General features: G+C 39.2%; 3 protein-coding genes and 2 pseudogenes across 6 annotated transcripts; 2 read left to right on the top strand and 3 right to left on the bottom strand.

Annotated features, from left to right (window-relative positions):
• Positions 1–1,310: 1,310 nt before the first annotated feature.
• LOC137738737 (uncharacterized) lies at positions 1,311–4,050 on the bottom strand (annotated as a pseudogene). The gene is made up of 5 exons (XR_015966694.1): positions 4,046–4,050; positions 2,907–3,533; positions 2,301–2,401; positions 2,043–2,214; positions 1,311–1,755 (listed from the first exon to the last, which is right to left on the bottom strand). The product of XR_015966694.1 is annotated as an uncharacterized LOC137738737 (transcript).
• On the bottom strand, positions 3,963–6,848 carry LOC137740200 (G-type lectin S-receptor-like serine/threonine-protein kinase At2g19130 pseudogene; annotated as a pseudogene). Its single transcript, XR_015966123.1, has one exon. The product of XR_015966123.1 is annotated as a G-type lectin S-receptor-like serine/threonine-protein kinase At2g19130 pseudogene (transcript).
• Positions 6,849–9,982: 3,134 nt separating this feature from the next.
• LOC137740391 (universal stress protein PHOS32) lies at positions 9,983–11,050 on the top strand. Its single transcript, XM_068480267.2, has 2 exons — positions 9,983–10,778; positions 10,857–11,050. Exons 1-2 carry the CDS (start codon positions 10,097–10,099, stop codon positions 10,865–10,867), a joined length of 693 nt encoding a protein of 230 aa, XP_068336368.2. The 5' UTR covers positions 9,983–10,096; the 3' UTR covers positions 10,868–11,050.
• Positions 11,051–11,445: 395 nt separating this feature from the next.
• Positions 11,446–15,827, bottom strand: LOC137739145 (uncharacterized). 2 transcript variants are annotated; one of them, XM_068478652.2, is made up of 6 exons: positions 15,361–15,817; positions 14,192–14,474; positions 14,016–14,068; positions 12,641–13,910; positions 12,350–12,496; positions 11,446–12,228 (listed from the first exon to the last, which is right to left on the bottom strand). In XM_068478652.2, exons 3-6 carry the CDS (start codon positions 14,064–14,066, stop codon positions 11,603–11,605), a joined length of 2,094 nt encoding a protein of 697 aa, XP_068334753.2. In that variant the 5' UTR covers positions 14,067–14,068; positions 14,192–14,474; positions 15,361–15,817; the 3' UTR covers positions 11,446–11,602. The 2 variants fall into 2 exon arrangements, with proteins under 2 accessions (XP_068334753.2, XP_068334752.2); XM_068478651.2 differs by having other exon boundaries at positions 14,016–14,474; positions 15,361–15,827.
• Positions 15,828–17,231: 1,404 nt separating this feature from the next.
• On the top strand, positions 17,232–20,025 carry LOC137740805 (frataxin, mitochondrial). The gene is made up of 5 exons (XM_068480607.2): positions 17,232–17,530; positions 17,942–18,014; positions 18,152–18,199; positions 18,288–18,382; positions 19,695–20,025. Exons 1-5 carry the CDS (start codon positions 17,289–17,291, stop codon positions 19,822–19,824), a joined length of 588 nt encoding a protein of 195 aa, XP_068336708.2. The 5' UTR covers positions 17,232–17,288; the 3' UTR covers positions 19,825–20,025.
• The last annotated feature ends 43 nt before the right edge of the window (positions 20,026–20,068 follow it).

Raw genomic sequence — 20,068 nt, forward strand, 5'->3', positions numbered from 1 at the left:
AAGTGTTAGGTCACTCACTTAATAAAACCCCAAAAAATCACACATATTCTTGTTTTTGCATTCAACAATTAATGGAGAAGAATTTCTATAGTACGAGTATATTGTTATAATAATGTTTTGTATCAATAATAAAAGTGTGGAACAAAAAATAATTCTGAAAAATCTTGGAGCTGACATGTGAATGTTTATTCACAAATGACGAGAATAACTTTTATTAAATTAATGAGGCTCACATCTGTTCTGTGCACAATTCAACTACAAGAAGACATGAGCCATGGACTACACTTTTCTCCAAGCTCATATGTTCACGGCAAAGAGATAAGACGAGATTAAAAATAAAATTAATAACTAATTATTACTTTAAGTTTTCGTGGGCAAATACTTAATTCCTCTATTCAAAAAAGCACAGTTAAATTCAATCAAGTATTCTACGAGATAATTATAAGATGATATCTTTGAAATTATTTCCTGCTTCATTCAAAAGATGATACACTTTGGTCAATTAGATGGCGACATGTGATGCGAGATCCCTCACTCCATGGTTGGCCCTAGTTCCTATAAATACCTCATTCTATACCAATTTTCTGGTAAGCTTGTACTATGCAATTAAGCGCTAAACTATGTCTTTTCATATAAACTGATTTAGCCATTAGAGATCTATTGGCCAAACGACACACCCCAACCCCCCCCCCCCCCCCCCCCAAAAAAAAAAAAAAAAAAAAAAAAAAGTGTATGTGGCTTTGGTCTTTGATCAAAGTTGTTTAATTGTCCTGCAAGTACAATTTTGTCAAGACTGAAAACAACAAATTCTTGCTAAGTATATGTAGAGAAAAACAATATTATCCATTTATTATTAACACAAAATGTCAATGTGGCAATATACAAATAACATACAAGTCATTCTCAAACTTAATGGGCATTGAGGCAGGCACTGCAACTCTGCCGTGTGGCAGTTTCTTAACACCAGTACAAGTCATAAGAGATGACTGGATGTAAGTACAAACCATAAAAAGAGGGCACAATAACAATAATGGATGCAAAAAGGCACCCAACTCTTTGTTTTGCAGCCTTGGAGTTTCACATGTTCCTTGAGATTTAGTTAAAGGCTTTTGCATCAATAGCAAGCTACGGGATGAACCCTCTCAGGCGAAAGAGATTCTTAGTTATCTTCGGTTTCATATCTCCTCTTGTCTAATTGTTTTATCAAAGAATCACCAAGTTACGTGATGAGAGGTAAAGACACGAAGGGATTCTCTCCTCCTGTGACATGTACACACTTTTCATGGAATTCTAGAACAAAGATGAAAAAGGAACATCACTAAATCAATTTCAATTTGTTATCTAAAAACTAAGACACAGAACAGAAGAACAGAAGAGTACATTTCCTTCTACTTTTACCCTTTACAGATCCTTATCCATTTACAATTCTTCTTCCCTTTCCAATTTTCGCTATGTAGGCCAACTCAGATCACAAAATCAGTTCACTACGCAGGCAAACTCAAATTCACAAAACCGGAAAGAGATGGTATTAGTTGTATGTAACTATTTATGATGTGTTCTTCGAGAAATGAAGAACTCGTAATCCGGCTGCCTATTGGAGACCATGACTTGATCCTTGCAAACGCAAACTCTTGCAAAACTTAATGCATCATCCTCCAATGTTCTGAGCCTTTCTTTGAGAATTTCTGCACTGTTAGAAGTAGATTCATTTGAAGAATGTCCGAAAGGCGTTTTGGGATCAAACCAGCATTCACCCTACAAGAAGGATATCCAGAACAAGTTTCTAAGCGGGAATTTATCAAGAGTGAGCGAAGAGTCTATGCATGAAAAGTTTAACTTTTTAAATTCTAAGCCTCATACTACTAGGACTTACAGTGTTTCCAGACACTTGCAAACTGTCACGGAGCGTGGTTTTATGCTCGTCAGTATTAATAGTTGATGTCTTTTAATGGCTTCCAACCCTTTCAGTGACTAACTGTTACATAGAAAGAGTGATACTGACTAAAATCTAGAGCATGAAAGACAGAGTATTGATTTCTTACATGTGCATTGTGGCTTTGCAATCCTAACACAGGGCGGTGACTTGTGTACTTATTGGCAAGATCTACCGAAATAGGTCTCCGTACAAAATGTCCAAGTGAATGGTAAGTTAAGAATGTTGCACGCAAGTTCCCTTCTGGAATTCGATACATAGGGTACTAGGCCACTGAAAACCTGAAAGCCGAATTAACCCAACTTTCTTCACTATGCTAAAAATTAGTTACATATAAAGAAAATTGAGTAGAAAAACTGATTCTCACCAAGACTCAGGATGTAAATCGTGCGAACTCAGACAATCTAGCTTTGATGGATCGCCAAACATGTGATGATAGAAGTTTCAACGTCGGTTAGCTCCAGAATTCTGCAATCAAACAGGAATATCTAGCTATTAAACCAGTGACATCGTATGTCAGAAACAAAAGGATAAACAAGCAAATAAGAGAAGTGAAGAACATACAGAAGACCAAAGCATGAAACTCAATTACGAACCAACATAGTTGTTATGAACACTTTTTGAGTTCTTTGAGCGCATGCCGAGATTCTTATATGTAACCTGTGTATAGGATATCGGGCAATTTCTCACAGCCTAATCAACTTACTTTTTTCCTTCCATTGTTGTTTCAAACATGAAACAACCCTACCGTATCATTATTTTTATATTTTAAAGGTTCATTTCTATATCTTTGAGTTTCTATCTCTCAGTCTCAGTTCAATAACTTGATAATGTGCGTACAGAAACTGAACAGCTAGAGAAGTAAATGAGCATTGTTAACATCAAATCCAATTTTATTACTGTCTACACAAACTTTGCTAGTACAAGATGAATAGAACGATGATATCTTATCGTAAGAGTAGTAAGAACATACTTAATGCACAAGGGCTTTCGCTAACATGGCGTCTCGGATTCAAAAAAAAATTCAAATATGAGCTCAAAATCAGGTGAACATTCTAGACTGGACAGGCCACTTCCGTCATGTTTCTCTGTCCTTGCCTGAAGATGGTTCAACTCTGCTGCTTTTGAAGAATGTGTGAAATATAATGTCTTGGAACCATGGTTATGGGGTCGAAACAATTGAACAGCGGGAAAGTAAGGAACAAAATGGGCACATAATGGCATTGAACCATTCAAGTTTTATGAATCATCTGCCTGGACCTCCAATCCGTCGTTCCCTGGTTTTTCGTACTAGTTCCAAACACATTTTTTATGCACATATGAAGAAGCAATAACAGGAGCAGCGCAGTGGATAAATCTTTCAAACTCTGCAAGTGGACACCCCATTGTAAGCTGACCAAGCTCGGATGCTAATTGCATTCTGTAACAAGCAAGTATTTAGAGCTTCCACTGCCATTTGTGAGCCTATCAGGAACTCGCCGGCGTCCTTTGGTCTTCAACCATTTGCTTCATAACCGTTACTTTCAATTTTCTGATTCTCTATTTCAGCAAAGGCCTTGTGAAATGTTGGCAGTCATAGGACGCCGAAGGCAATTGTTGGCTATATATTGGGCAGTCAACAGTATCATCTCACAAGCTTGCATTTGCAACCTTGTATTTGGAAGGAATAGGAGGGTTAGGGTCGACTTTGCAGTTTAGGGTTGTGAAATTTGGGAATTTGGGGGTGATTTGGGAATCATTTGGAGCTAATTAGTGTGATTAAGGTTTCAATCTTCGTCTCAGCATTCAGGATGTTTATTTATGTCAAGAAAATGGTGGGGCCCAACTGACGACGATAAAAATTTGGGCGGGAGGTTTGGGTAAGATGGCCAAAATACCCTTTACCTTCTGTTTAGGTTAAGCAAAATGCCCAATATGAATGTATCACAGTGTCACTTAACGTCCTTCCTTGAGGATAGATTGACGAAGGTACCACGTACCATTCTATGATTCAAGTAAAATTTTCAAGTTTGAGAAAGAAAAAATAAAGTTTTCAAAACTAACGGTCTATCACTTATGCATTATGATATGAACCATTGCTTATTGGGATATTTGAATAATATTACAACATACCTCATCAGAAGCTATCTATACACACACACACACACTAACACATAGAGATACACACACACACACACTAACACATAGAGACAATTACTTGAGGATCAAACTCAATGACCAGATAGAAAAGGCACATCAAAATGCTCACTGATGCTCTTCAGATCTCTTGGAGATGGTTGAAGATGGGGAGCTCTTGGTTTGAGAGGAAGCCGCTGATGTGTTATTGCTCCGTGGGCGTGAACTCTGGCTCGAGGATGACTCAGTGAAGAAGATTATCTGCTCCTGGTCGTCTCCTAACAGTTGAAGAGCTCTCGGAATTGGCGGCAAGTTGACATCGGAAACCGCCTCGAGGATTTGTACCACCAGCCCCATAGACGGCCTCCGGGCCTCATCATCTTGGACACACCAGCAAGCAACTCTACAAACCCTTGTGAGCTCTTCTACATCCACAATGCCATCGAGCCTCGGGTCTAATAGGCTCAGCACATCGCTTTCTGGAGTACTAATCTTGCTAGCAGCATAAGTTGGGAAGAACCTAACTTTCCCATCTTCAGATTGCTCAGAGTTTCTTCTCCCCGACACGAATTCAAACAGCATCATTCCGTAGCTGTACACATCTGCTTTCACTGTGATCGCCACGCCCGAAATCCACTCCGGTGCAAGATAGCCTCTTGTCCCTCTCATGGTAGTCAAGACCCTGCTGAACTCTCTTCCAACAAGCTTTGCAAGGCCAAAGTCTGCCACTTTGGGGCAAAGTTCAGCGTCCAAGAGAATGTTTTCCGGCTTTATGTCACAATGTATGATGCAATCTCTGCATTTCTCGTGAAGATAAGCCAACCCTCTTGCTGTCCCAAGTGCAATTTGGTACCTTGTTTTCCAACTCAAGACATTCGGATGCTGATCGTTGAAAAGGTGAGAGTCTAAAGACCCATTCGGCATGTAATCATAAACCAACATCCTTTTAGCACCTTCAGAGCAGAACCCGCGAAGGCGGACAAGGTTGACATGTTGGATTGTCCCAATTGTGCTCACTTCTGTTCTGAATTGCTTTTCCCCTTGGCTAACACTTTCAAGCTTCTTCACTGCTATGACAGATGAATCAGGCAATGTCCCTTTGAAAACAGAACCAAAACCTCCTCCCCCCAATTTTTCAGAGAAGTTTTTCGTTGCATCTTGCATCTCTCTGTACCCGAACGCCATCAACGAACCCTCTACTGCTTTTCCCATTCCAGTCCCTCGCTTTCTCTGTCCCAAGATTACAAACACAATAAGGCCTAAAAGGACTGCTAAGCCGGCAGCTGAGCCTGCCACAACACCAACAATCAATCCCTTGTTACTTTTAGAATTCTTAAACTCAGAAGCTGCAAGTCTGAGGTATAAAGTTATTCCCTGGTCGACACTTGATGTTAGTTGTTGCAAATTCAAGAGCTCTCCTTCCCAAATCGAACATCCACTTGTGTTATAAGAATAAGCAGTGCAAGAGCAGTTTCTAAGGCAGAACGATTCACATTCCGCAATATTCCCAACCTCCACAGATTGTTCATTTTCAGGCAATGACATGCTAGGAAGTTCAAGAAACCGGTCTGGCTTCCTGTTCGCGCTAGTAGCATTTTCACAATGCAGATCGGTTTTTCTCTTACACCCACCAGAGTAGTCCTGCAAATCCCAATCTCTCTTCGCCTTTGGCTCAAAACCGTTCAAGCAATTACAGGAGAGGGCGCTTTCCTGATTGCAAGTTCCGAAGGCGCCACACAAATCATAAACTTCGCATCGTTGTCTTGGTTGAGACCAAAACATATTCCATTGCCTGGAAGGCTCCAACCATGTCAGCTGTTGAATCTGCCCCGAAGTATCCATCAGGAATCGAGAAATTATCTTTGGATCATAAAGAGAATAGGTGAAGTAACTCTCGTTTGCGTTCGTAACAAAGCTGAAGTTGTATATATAATTGAGCCTCATTTCCGGAACCCAGCTGAAAAGCTTTGATTTTGCATCCCATGGTCCACTACTCCAATACTGCCTAGACCTATTCCACCGTAAGAAATACGCATCGCTCCCGTTCGGGTCTAACTCGAGCGAGAAAAGACCCGGTGCAGGATCCTCCGAACTCTTCCATGAAGTAAGAATTTGGGTTTGTTTGGTAACAGCGTTAAACCCAATTCTAGCTCCTGGCAGCCATGTATGAGCCGGATGATCAAAGCTTTGCCATAACGGCTCTGACGTACTATTACTAGACCCCTCTCTCAAGACCAGGTTTCCGGCATCCAAAAGAAGTGCAGTGGCGGCGGAGGAGGAGGTTAAATTCGTTGACCAAACGGGGGTTTCGGACTCGTTAAAGAGAACTAAATTACCATCTGAAATCCTTAAAACCGAAGAAAATCTATCGGAAACAGGTTTTTCTCTGTTTGCCACCCAAACTATGGTCCTCTCGGATACTAGTTGTTTGGTGTACCATATGCCGATGTAGATGTTTGAAGAATTACCTGGTGCGAAGAAACCGAGCTCGAAAACACCACCGGCGGAGACAATGGTTTGATCACCGGAGAGAGATTGGTTGGCGGTGATGGAGTCGGCTGCAAGGGAGACATGGGTTTTGAGGAAGCAGAAGAAAACAACTGAAAGCACCAATCTTTTCTTGGTTTTGGTATCCATGGCTGCTCAAAGCAAATTTGCAGACAAAGTTTAAAGAGAGAGAGAGAGAGAGAGAGAGAGAGAGAGAGAGAGAGAGATTTTTGGGCCATATAGTTTTGGTCATTGGGTGGAGGGTGAACTTGGGCAGCTACGGACAGGGTCAAAGTAAAAATCACATCCATGAGCGCCTAAAATTCAAAGGTGAGCTTTTTTCTTCTCGTTTCCAAAAATCCAACTGAGAATCCATTGCCGGTTTGGAAGTAAATTTTTGTCATGAGGTCAGCCAACCAAACAGTAGAATTGGACAACATCAACTATATTACTATGTGAGTTTTTTCGGTCCCGAAATAATGAATTGTCGTGATCAAATATGATTGATTGTGTAAGCGAGAATTTATTCCGTCCGATTAATGTTTAATTAATGTCGTTTAGAGTTGATTGAGTTTTTGAAGCGGTTGTAATCTTTTTATACAAGTCATTTGTATTAAACATTGTAATCATTCAAAAATTAATCAATACAACCCTTTGAAATTTCTCTCAATTTTCTAATGGATTCCAGACTTTATTCTACAAGGAAGTACGTTAGTAACTCTTTTATTGCTTTGTACTGCATCACATTTGAACAAACTTTATACACCATCAACAACAATTCATCGGTGAAGACCATTTCCACCAAATAACCTACGGAAGAGAACAAAGTTGAGAAATTGGACCCGACTGCAAGATTTTCCTTTCATTGTTCTGACGTGTTGAAAAGGCAACACAAACCCCTTTGATTAATTTTTGTTTCAATGCTAATTTCTGTTGTTGTAACCCTTCTTCCAGGGCAACTATTTTTCCGTTCAAATTAAACATCTTTGTAACTTTGACGCTGGCGGTTCAGCAGGAGCATTGCGTATGATTTGGTTGCAGGTATCCATCTTGACCTGGTCTAGGCTTTTTCTGCACTATAGCCTTGCTAGCTCTGTTGGAGTTGGAGTTGAGCACCCAACGGAGCCAGCAAAGCTACACAAAAGTTTCTAGATTACTAGAGTTGACCTGATGTTTTATGGAAAAATAGCCTTTTGCTGGCTCTCTTGGGAGCTCAGCTCTCCAACATGGACAAACTTAGGACTTACATGAAAACGGTAACGTTATCACATGTATAAAGAAATTGTCCCAAATAAGGCACAAACCGGTTATTTTCAGTTGTCGACAGACATGGAATAATAATAGAAATTAGGGTTTATTACACTTTGGACCTTTGTGATTAGAATTCAGCAAAAGTTTGGTTCATGTCTTTCAAAATTAACAAGAACAATCCTTAAAGTTATAAGATGTTTACATTATTAGCGTCTCGGTCTGTCTAACTATCAAGTTAACTATTATTTTATGACGTGACAATTGGTTGTTTTTTCCTTGCATGAATACATGATTAATACCAAGTGGACTGTTTTTGATCAATTATTATATCTCAGAGGTTGAGGTACCATTATAAGAATAAAGTTACAATTGTTATACAAACTAAGGGTGGGCTTGATTTCATTCGGTTTAGTTTCTTCTCAAAGCCAAAAATAAAACCGAAATTATTATTTGGTTCGGTTTTGCAAATTTTTTTTTTTGGCGTATTGGTTTTCCGTTTAGTTTTGAAATTTTTCAAAAAAAAAAAAACTTTTTCTTTTTTACTTAGAAATTGGAGAGAAAATGAAGAAATGTTATCTAGGGAATAAGACTATCAACATAATTGGGCTTAAAGTTAAGTTTTTACCTAGCTTGGGATTGAAATTAGACTAATAGTTGACTTGAAATTGGACTTTAGAAAATGAATATCCAACATAAATAAAAAATATATTGATTTGTATCTCACTCGGTTCGGTTTTTGAACCACCAAAACTAAAACCTAACCAATCATTTTTGGTTTAGTTCGGCTTTCAACCGATTTGGATTTTCGACTTCGGTTGGATATTCGGCACAATTTTTTCAATCTTCAATTTTTCGAGCCCACCTCTAATTGAGATCTTAGTTGGGTCGGTCAAAGAAGATCAACGAGGAAAGTCGACACCATGGCCCAAAGAGAGCCTCAAAAGGGAGCCGAACTGCCCGTAAGTGCAGTGAGCCCCAGCGGCACAAGAGGGCTCAATCATCCCACAAGTCCAAGGGGCAACTACGGAGTATGGACCGAGTCGCTCTGCGCCACCAACAATTCCCTGCTGTTGGTAAAACTGAATCGAACTAAAATGGTCTTATTTGGTTTACTTACAGTTTAAAAATAAGGAATTTTAACGAAAAGTTCTTGGTACTATTTACTTTAACAAAAAATTATATTTTTACACTAAAAAGTCAATCCTGGTACTATTCACTTTACCCTTTATTTTGTCATTTTCATTAGTTTTCTTTAAAAATATTATTACCAGCAAGGGACGTTTGATCAATGGTTCAGGCTTTGGCAGCAACAGCAGAAGTAATAGTGTTGCACGACTAATAATTCAGGAACACAAGATTCTTCATCCAAAGACTTTAACCACAGTAGGGACAAAGAAACTTGATGAGCATTTGTTCTTGCACTCGAACTCAACACATATTCATGGTCTCAATTTATAGAGTTTTGACAAAAATGGAAAAGAAGAATTTGTGGAGCGAGGAGTAGGCGTTACATGATGACGGGACGACCAAACTTGGTTCTTTTTATTTCTATGAACCTTGGTTTAGTTTGGTTTCTTTGCGAGTCTTGGTTTAAGATTGAATTAAAAAAAGTGATGCCTTGTGACTATGCAACTTTATAATTAAGTCATGGGCACTCCTAATTCGTAAGTCACAGTATTTCAGCCTCACTTTGTTGCGTCTGTTATTTTATGTGGATGTCTGTACATAAGACCTTCTCCTTGAGAATGCTCTCAAACCTAATGGTGCTGTGTCATCCAAGAATGATCAGTGAGTAGGGTTTCCCTCGACTTGGACATGAGAGCCTTTCCAGCTATCTCCAGCTTCTATTTGTAATTGATAGTCTGATATGAATAGGATAGAATGGTAAAGGCCGTTCAAACACATGACTCACACTCACAGCCAAAAATGACCTCCTCTTCACAACTTGGTTCCAGCGAGCTTTTAAAAGCCCACACAATTCTATACTGATTTCGCATCGTTTATCTGAGTGAATAAATTAAACGAAAACAACAGACATCACGAGACACTATAAAATTTGTGTGCCTAATGTTTTATGTTTTACCGTCTAAATAATTCATGCGACGAGAAAATAAATAAAAAAGATAATACAACAGTTATACGGTAAAATCTCTCCTAACCCTATATATATATATATATATATATATGTGGATGATTGATTTATCAATACTTCAAATAGAACCTCCTCCTTAACAGTATTATAGTTGCGAACCCATCAAACTCCCACCGAAGTCCCAAGTACGCAAAGTACTCGATCGTAACTTCGAAACAATGAACCAGCCACCGCCCGTACACATCCAACCATCCTCCCCGCGGCTAACCAACACGATCACCCCAACACCTGATGGAACCCACCGGAAGGTCGCGATCGCCGTCGATTTAAGCGAGGAGAGCGCCTTTGCCGTCCGATGGGCCGTCCAGAACTACCTTCGACCGGGGGACTCTGTCGTCCTCCTCCACGTGCGACCCACCAGCGTCCTCTACGGCGCCGACTGGGGCTCTGTCGACCCCAACGACGCCGTCTCCTCCTCATCCGAGTCGCAGCAGAAATTGGAGGACGACTTCGACGCCTTCACCACCACCAAGGCAGCGGACCTGGCGCAGCCGTTAGTGGAGGCGCAATTTCCGTTTAAAATCCACATAGTGAAGGACCACGATATGAAGGAGCGGCTCTGCTTGGAAGTCGAGAGGCTCTGGCTCAGCGTCGTCATCATGGGCAGCCGCGGCTTCGGCGCCACCAAGCGTGCCGCAAAGGTCGGCAGGCTCGGCAGCGTCACTGATTACTGCGTGCAACACTGTGTCTGTCCAGTTGTGGTTGTGAGGTATCCTGATGACTCGGACAGGTCGGGCGCTGGCGGTGAACCCGATGGCCCGGTGGAGCTCCACCCGGTGCCGGAAGAGGACCCGGAGGAATTCAACAACGGTTCCTCCTCCGATAACAATGACGCTCATGGTAAATTCCTTTTGCCCTGAACTGTAAATTACACTAAATAATCGTAAATTGACCCCTTTTTCTCTTGTTATGTTGCAGAAGTTGAATAAATTGAAGGTTGCGGGGTTTACATAGCAAATTTAAATGGATTTATTGCTACTCTTGTAATTTCGTATTTGTTCTGCAAGTGTTTTGACCTTGCGTTCTCTCATTGTCAGACTGTAAAAATTGTGGTGGTGAATTTGACTGTTTGTCTCAGTTTGTATAATTGCAATGCATTTTTTTATTTTATAGCTTTACCCTGGTAATTGGTAATTATCTTTTACGCATTTTAGTCAAAATGGTCATGTAGATTGTGGAAGTTCCTTACTTTGGTTCTGTGATTTGAAATCAATAAAAATAATTCATGAGTTTGTCCACCGTTCTATTAATTTTAAATCTCAGGTACCAAAGTGAGAAGTTATCTCGCATTTGAGACCATTTTGGCAGCCTGTTTTTTATTTTTCTACTCGGGAAACAAAGAAATCAGACATAGAACTTCGGGTGTAGGCAAATGTTGCTGACTTTAGAGGCAGACCAGGGCTTCGCCGCTTAGGGTATACAAGCATACATGCAAACACAGGACTAGACGTATAGAAGGACTATGAGGTAACTCGGTTAACCACTTGAGCTACAAACAAGACATCAATGCTTGCAAAAGAAAATTCAACCATTCACTAATAGGGTGTTCGGTAAGCACACAAAAAATACAGAATTTCAGAAGTTACACAAAATGCAAATGTAGAAATCCACACACCGAAACTCAAGTAATGTATATGATCCGATACAAAGCTTGAAATAAATTTTCACACGGCTGCCATAGTTCCCTCACTCCGACTCCTGCGCATCGAGAGATCCTGCTTGAGGTTCATAATTCTGCTGCCCAAGTCGAAGTAGTGCTGCCGACTCTGCGATGTTACTTTTGTTCCACTCGGAGGGAGGTGGCTGTGCCTGCCCCGAGACTTTTTCAGTGACGCTACAGATTGACTTGCATGACCGTGAGTTGATGAAGTCGATGGCTTTTTAGAAGATACACCGTGACCAGCCTTCCTCGGAGCCTTGTGATCGGGTCTAAGGCTGCGATCAAACTGGTGGTTGCTAATGCCTAAGCGTACTGACCGATCTGCAGCGTCCTTGAGAGTGCTGGACTTGATTTGCTGCCGGTTGTAGTAAACCATGTGGGGAAGAAGTCCTTGCAGGTATTTCTTCAATTGGTCATCGCCGACATTCTTCTGAGCTGGGTTTCCTTCCAGGCTGATGGCTTGTAAGGAATTGTAGTTAGCCGCCAGTTGACCAAGACATTTTGCCGTTGAGATTTTGTTGAAGCGCAGATCCAGAACAGTCAGTTTTAGGAGGCGATGAAGACCCTCCACCTCACTGATTTTGTTTCCAGCCAAGTACAATTCCTTTAGAGACGAACAAGAAGCTAGGCCTTCAAAATAATTTAGAAAAAATGGAAAAAAAAAAAATATGTTAGGACAGGAATTATTCATGAGTAATCAACAAGAAAGCCAGCAAATTTATTAATACGTAATTCGATATATGCAACCTACCATGTCCGATTCTCAAAATCCTGTTATAGCTCAGGTCCAGTACACGAAGTCTTGTGAGTTCACGCAAACCTTCGATAGTAGAAATACCGTTTTTTGAAAGATTCAACATATGGAGTCCTCGAGGAAGAGCTCCAGCAGTTATCCTTACTGCAGCAAGTTTGCAAATGGAACGCTAATTAGAATGCAGAATCAATTAATGCAACGAATCATCACAAACACCACAACGCAGAAGCATACCGTAAGTAATAAAATATTCGAATAAAATGGAACAGATGAGTCAGATAGGCAAACCTATGGAATTTCCTGATAAATTGAGCACCCTGAGATTTACAAAAGCACTAAGGAATGGGATCACTACCAATCCATGATTTGCAAGCTGAGCTGTGGTGGCAGCTGCACTCAGAGAAGATATATATCGCTTAGCAGCTTCCATGCCAGGAGTGACCTTACCATCCACCTTAGCAGCAGTCAAACTGTTTGAATCATTGGACTCTCTCTTCACCTGATCATTAGATTGGGACAATTCATTCGTTTCTTCCACCAGAATGCTGCTATGCTGAAGATTATTAACCCACTCCTCGATACGCTTATATTTAAAATCCTTGCTTGGCAATTCATCCCAACTTTGAACTGAGGTTTCTCCTTGGAGGTTTTTCTCTGCCCTTATCTCATCTGCAGGTGGCATTATCCAGTCCTTTGCAAAACTAGAGTAGTTACAGGAATCATAGCCATCATCGATGGAGTTTTCAATATTATCGTTCTCAGCTTTACTTACAATATCATCTCTTTCTTGTTCTTGCTTTACCTGCATTTCAGTCTCATGTACTGAATTCCCTTTCCCCCTCATCCCTAGGACATGCAGGTCCTCGGAAGATCTTGAATGCACTGCTAAACGATTAACAAGAGAACTCTCTTCAGTAGCCAGAGTAGAAGCACTAATGTTTGCAAGAGAACAAGATTTAACAAGCCCTTTTGCAGTACGAGGTGTGAGGTCAGCAGAGTCATCAGCAAACTCTCCAGATGTTGGAGTATCACAGTTTTCATGGCCGTCCTTTTCTGATTGTAATGGTTCTCCAATCAAAAAAATTGATTCATTATTGACAATTTCAGAACTTACTTGACCAAGGTCAGAAGCAGGAGTTGTCTTAGATGGTTGAGGTGGGCTTTCTCCTCGGTCCCTACTTCCCTCGGGTACCACCAATCCATTCCGATGAAGAGAACCGTCAGAAGAAACTCCTTGATCAGTCTCGTCCCCAGCATCATTGTCAGCAGAAGCCCTCCCCTCAAGGTATAATTCACTTCCTAGAGACCTACATTTTATGAGCCGTGCTGCCTGAGTAACCTTGCTGCTACTTTCATTGATATAGCTGCTTTCCATATCACCTGCTTTCCAATCAGCCTCAAGGGAAGATACATGCTTCCAACTGCTGTTAACTTGAGAAACTCCTTTAGACTGTGATGGGTTTACGCTTGATTTTCCAGGCGAATCCTTCAAAACTTGATTTCGAGAAGAAGTTTGCAATGTTTTATGCATTATATCAACAGAAGGTTGAATACTTTTCTGTTTGAAAAAGAAGACTCAGAATCAAAATAAGGAATGGACTATAAAACCAATCAGAATAAATCAGAAGTGCCAACGACCTGATGTGATGATTGTTCCGCTTACCTTAGGTTTGGGGCAATGGACGTTAGCTTGGAAACATGAAAACCTAACCATTGCTGGAAAAATATAAGAGCTAGTGAGCTACATCAACACGCGAACTACCTTTGACTACGCCAGAAACTATCAACGAGAAACTATTGTGCTCATTACTGTCTGGAAACCTGTATGAACAAACTGACCTTGCTAAGTACACAGAAAAACTACCATCAAACTTCCGAAAGGGCAGCCACGAATGTCATTAGCCATAATCAAGCGACAAACCCACTGAAACACGGCACAATCTCCAGATGTGTGATGATCTCGATCTCCTTAAAACACAAAGCAAAATCACTCTCTCATTATTACCCCACACCTTTTTAGAGGTGCGAGAGGGAATTGATTTTGCAGTAGCGGCCAGACTGAAAGAAAATATCTGTCAAATGGAGAAGAACCCCAACCAGAACATGCGCCGGAAATGCTGGCCTGATAAAAGAAGGAAAAACAAAATACTAAGACTTAGCACCCCACGCAGTAACGCAAAACATACTATATATAGCACAGTAATTCCAAATCGAGGGACAGCAAAATACAACTTTCTACGAATCCATGCCAAAAAATAGACTGAAATCCCGTGCTTCCTACTTGAATTCATAACCTCCCACCATTTCCTCTTATGCACACATTATAGGCTCGTTTGGTGCATAGGATTGGATTAGACAGAATAACTCATAAGATCCAAGGTATGTTAAAGTAAGAAACAATCAAGGTAGAAGTGAATGGATAATTTTTTTCTGTTTAGTCTAAGGTGTTGATGTCCAACCACTTTGCTAGGATTTGAAGCGATAAGTTTCTTTTGTAAGTAATCCATATTCTATCTTGGACCAAAATTTCTTCAATTTTTTCCTTCAACGTGCCTTAAAATCTAGCGAATTAGCCAATCCAATCCGAGGCAGCAAATCAACCCAAAAGCCATAGTGTTCTAATCATATTTAACTCAACTTTCATTGTTTATGCTAAACTTTGTAGTAGACAAACATTATCATATCATTAATTGAGTGTATTTTGGCTCACCGCCCTAAAATGATGGTGCCATCATATTAATTACCGTTAAATTAATTAAATTTTGAAAATTGTGTAATAAATAGATTAAATCAAATTCACGTAACGGTAATCAATGGGATGATGAGCAAATATATTTCCAGAAAGATTAAAAAACATCAAGATTCTGTGAAAGGCAGTCAAACACAACCCATTAGAGGAAACAACCCAGAAGTCAAAAATAAACAACAAGAAGACGTTTTTATATCAAAAAATAAGAAACCCACAAAAGAAACGCAAAGATTATAAATTTCAGAAGCAGAGATCTGACCTCCCCGTTGCCAGATTGTAATGGAAGGCAGCGGTGAAACGGAGAAAGACCTTGCCTTTCTTCTACTTCTTCTGTAGCAGAGCCACAAAGTTGCAATTTTTATTTACTTTTTTTATTTTTTGGATTTATTGGTTTGGATGTATTATTAATCCATGGTTTCGAATAAACGGCGCGAGAGCTAAATGCCAACCCTAAAGCTCGTCCTGGCTCCGATTTTATACGCCCCAAAAAAGCAACGGCTCACAAAAATTAAGGGAAACTACGAGCTGAGAAAAATGAAGAAACAAAAGAAGGACACGGAATTGGAGAGAAGATTGGATTAGATTCTGTTGATTTTTTGCTTGTGTTGGTTAAGTTCGAGGATTTTGCCAAGAATTTGTGCTTGCCGTTTGTCAAATAAATGAGGGAGAATTTGCGTCCACACACGCACCGATATGCGAGAGGGTCCTTGGTCGCCAAGCCACTCTTTTTTTTACCCTTCTTTTTTCTTCTTTGATGCTTTTCTTTTTTCTACTTTGTTTTTTTTTTTTTTATTTATTTATTTATTTATTTTTGTGAGTACATCGATATTTTTATATTAAAGGGAGTGAGAGTTCGGTTGAGCTACACAATGGTAGCTTAATTTGGTATCGAATTCGTCATTCATGAGATTCAACTTAATATCTCTCATTTTTAATAAAATAAAAATGTGTATTTTTATTTCATTTATTTTATGCAAGTGATATTTTATGTCCCAGGTTGGGGTAGTTCTAGGTCCCAGGTTCGAGACCTGGTGTGGGCGGGGTGGGGTGGGAAAAAAAAAATTCAATTTATTTTAATTACTGAGAAGGGTGTTGGTGTTTAAAAAGAGCACATTATTCTAGTCAATTTAGTTATATTTAGGTTAGGTCTAAAAAAAAATGTGATATTATTTAGATACACTAACTAGCATACTTGTGCTCATACATTCTTTAATATTGGTGGCCCAGTTAAATATATGTCAAAAGTTTGTCAGTTTGTATGTCTAAATAATTTTATTGATAAAAAACACGTTAAAGCAATGTTGAATATCATCCAAGTTAGGGATTTTGCTACAATACTTACATGTTTAATGCAACTACTATCTCGATGGTCATATGGTGATTTTATTAGTTACATATATCACCATGCATATATCGGACGACCAAATGATTATATTAAACACATATAAGTATTCTAATCAATCTCCTAAATTATATTATCATTTAACTGAAATATGATTCCTTTCTTACATAAATTAGAATAAATTAGCTAGAATATCGCATAATCAAAGAAAACATATTCTCATTTTTCTTTCTTTCATAGAATCAAAATTTCATCACATATTTCACTTTAAATCTTCCTAGCAATTCTCACCACATCATATCTTGTTGTTTGTTTCACAATGTGAATCGAACCTAAACACATATTAATCATAACACATTATTCTAATTCCAAAAACATAACATGTGACAACTTTTGATTGTGTATTCTAAAGGTAATTTTAGCTTTTTTAGAAACATAAATAAACAGAAAAATAATAACCGCACATTATTATTAATTTCTCGCACACTCTTATTTAATATTTTTCTGTTGTTTCAAATAAATTTTATTTAATTTCACGGCCGTACAAAATAAAAGATACAACATATTTAGGATTTAGGCCAGCAATATGCCCAATAAACTAGGCACACGTAATGAGGGTAGATGTAAATAAAAATAGTTGTGCGAAATTTAATTTTTAATTTTTTAATTTTTTAACACACATATCTCATTATTTATATAATGTGACACGTAATATATCATTTTATGGACCGATCACATTGAAAAATCTTTCGAGAGGTTGCCGTAGGCCCATAATTAGGAATTTAGGCCCATCCCGTCTTCTACCTCAAGCTTTAGCTCGAGAAAGAAGCTGTTGGCTTTCCGCTATGGCTTCAAAGCTGCTTCCGCTGCGACGGCTCTCGAGGAGGCTTCTCAGACCTCCATCTTCTCCTTCTTCTTCTTTCACCGCCTCCAGGTCGTGCTTCCATATTCTAGAAGCTAAGAAATCTCCTCATCTCTCCTCGAACAGCCACGACGGACCTCGTCGTTGGATAGCTTCCAGAAGCTTCTGTTCGAGCCCTTTGAATCTCGATGACGATACTAATATTCCCGCGGCCATCGATTACCAGTAAGTCTCAATTTTCCGTCAAAATTTTGTATTCTGCTTGGTTACCGAGAAAATATGGAAAGAAAGTTTTGATCTTTTTCTCTAAGAAGTTGTAGGAAGCAGAAATGTTGCTCCAACTAAGTTAAGATATGCAGTTTTAATACAACAAATAGAACATTAGTGATAATAAACCGTACATTAGTCGCGGTTTAGCGGCCTTTTATTGTCTGTTTAGTGTCACGCCAGTTTTAATTTTTACTAAAAGATTGTAACCGGTTCTATTTGCGCATATTTTTCTTTATTTTTTTCAATTATTCATAATTTGGGAATTCTAAAGATACAGATTTTGTGTTCGGATTGGAATTTTAGCTGAAATTGCTGCTTGGTTCAAGGCGTAAAATGAATGTTGCTAATGAGTTGATGCGCATACAGTTCTGTACTGCAGGAGGATGAATTTCACAGGCTAGCTGATTCTACAATACAAGACCTCCAAGAGAAATTCGAGGTATTTCATTTTTTCCGTTCCTTTTCGTGCGGAGTTATTCGAGTTTCAAACTCGTTATGCATTGTTTTCTTGTTTTGGTACATAACACATTTTGTATTGTTATGCATTATGTTTTCATTGATGGTTCTACCTGGCAGGAATATGGAGATTCTGTTCAAGTCGACGACTTTGACATAGACTATGGGGTGAGAATGGCTGCTTGTTGTTTGAAATTGATTACGTAAATAGGAAAGTAATTAGTTTTTGGCAAGTAATTGGGTTTGCATTTGGCAGAATGAGGTGCTGACCTTAAAACTTGGGGATCGTGGTACCTATGTTTTGAACAAACAAACACCAAACAGACAAATTTGGTTGTCTTCCCCAGTGAGGTATGTTTTCTTCTGTCGCCCTTATTGGATTCAGGTTTGCTTGTCTGATTGTGTCTCGTATAGTTACACTTTTGTGAGTCCATATGTTGGTTCGTTCAAAATGTCTGCAAGTCTTCTTGATACCTTTGCTTCATGCCATTGTTCGGACTGCATGTTAACTAAATTTACAATCAAGGATCATTTCTCTGGGAAGAACCAATCAAAGAATTTCATTATATCCCTTCTAAGATCATTCTATTTCGTCTGGTATTTCATAGGAATAAACGGTGTATACAGATAAAGTGGAGAATCCATTTTTTGTTCCTTCTATTAAAACTAATAAAAGAGACCTTCGAGGGAAGGGTTAAGGATTTACCCGGTGTGAGATATCACATTGTTCGAGGAACCCTAGATGCTGTCGGAGTAAAGGATCTCTGAATGAGCAGTTCTGTGACGTGGGAAACTCTTCCATTATGTACTTAAGAATGAAACTGGATGTATCCTCAACAGTCTATACCTTAGTCTGACACACCATAGCATAGTGCACACATATATATATTGAAATGTGTGAATGAACATATTTTTTATCTTCAAATGATGTATTACTGCATGTCCATGAGTTTGCTTCTGTGTCCATGCTTCTTCATATTTCCTTGATAGCGGCATTATTTTTGAGCAATTTGTACACACCTTTGCACATGCTTGTGATCAGAAATTAATGCCTTAAACTTATGAGTGAATTATAAATTACAGAAATTTGAATACGATATTACAATGTTCTAATATCTTGATGCCCTTAAACTCATGAAAGGGAGGGAGTTTGATGGGGGCGGAGGGTCTTTATTGTTTACGCATCTTCTATATGAGGAAATCCCATCCATTGCAGCACATTTTTATACGTAATCAATCTCAGAAATCCATGTGCTAGTATTCTGTGGAGATGTGACTCACCGAGTTACCATCATGCATGTGCCCGTTATTCTTGGCACGTCGTTGATGTATAACATGTTTCCAATGCGGTGGCCATTGACATGTCTTTGTGGAAGCTAACTACATTCATTGTAGCTTCGAGCCTTGTGTTTACAGAAGTGGAATGCTTTACTATACTGCCATGTCAATTGTCATGTAAACATGGTCTCCCGTAATCACCATCTTGACAAGTACTTGTATTAATATCGTAATCCCATGATAGAAATTTTCGTGCTCATTCTCCTACCTGCATCTTGCTCATGTAGTGTTAGAAATCCACGGTCCCGTTTACTCCTTACTATTTTGCTCAACTTCTTAATAATTTGTCTTTCATTTTGCTATAAGATTTATGTTCTTGATGCAGTGGTCCTCAGAGATTTGACTGGGATCGGAGTGCTCGAGCGTGGGTTTATAGGAGGACCAAAGCTTGTTTATTGAAAATTCTAGAGAGTGAGTTGGAGGAACTGTGTGGTGAACCCATCAGCCTTTCATAAACTGCCTCAAAAGTTTGGTAATATAGTTTCACTTGGAAATTCAACCGCCTCAAAAGTTAGGTAATATTGTCTGAAAATCTGTTTTTGTGTAAATAAAATACGAGATTTCGAGCATGTCAATAAGCAACATGCTTAAGAGGCAGGCAAGAACTTCATTTCATTTCTCCAATTTTCTTTCAATGCAATTATCTTTTAGTTTCCCTTTCGAGTTTTTTAGTCTCGCTGATTAATGTTAACGGAAAAT

Source organism: Pyrus communis, chromosome 9 (genome assembly GCF_041283825.1).
Source record: "Pyrus communis isolate YQ-2024b chromosome 9, ASM4128382v1, whole genome shotgun sequence".
In the NCBI taxonomy this organism is placed as follows: Eukaryota; Viridiplantae; Streptophyta; class Magnoliopsida; order Rosales; family Rosaceae; genus Pyrus; species Pyrus communis.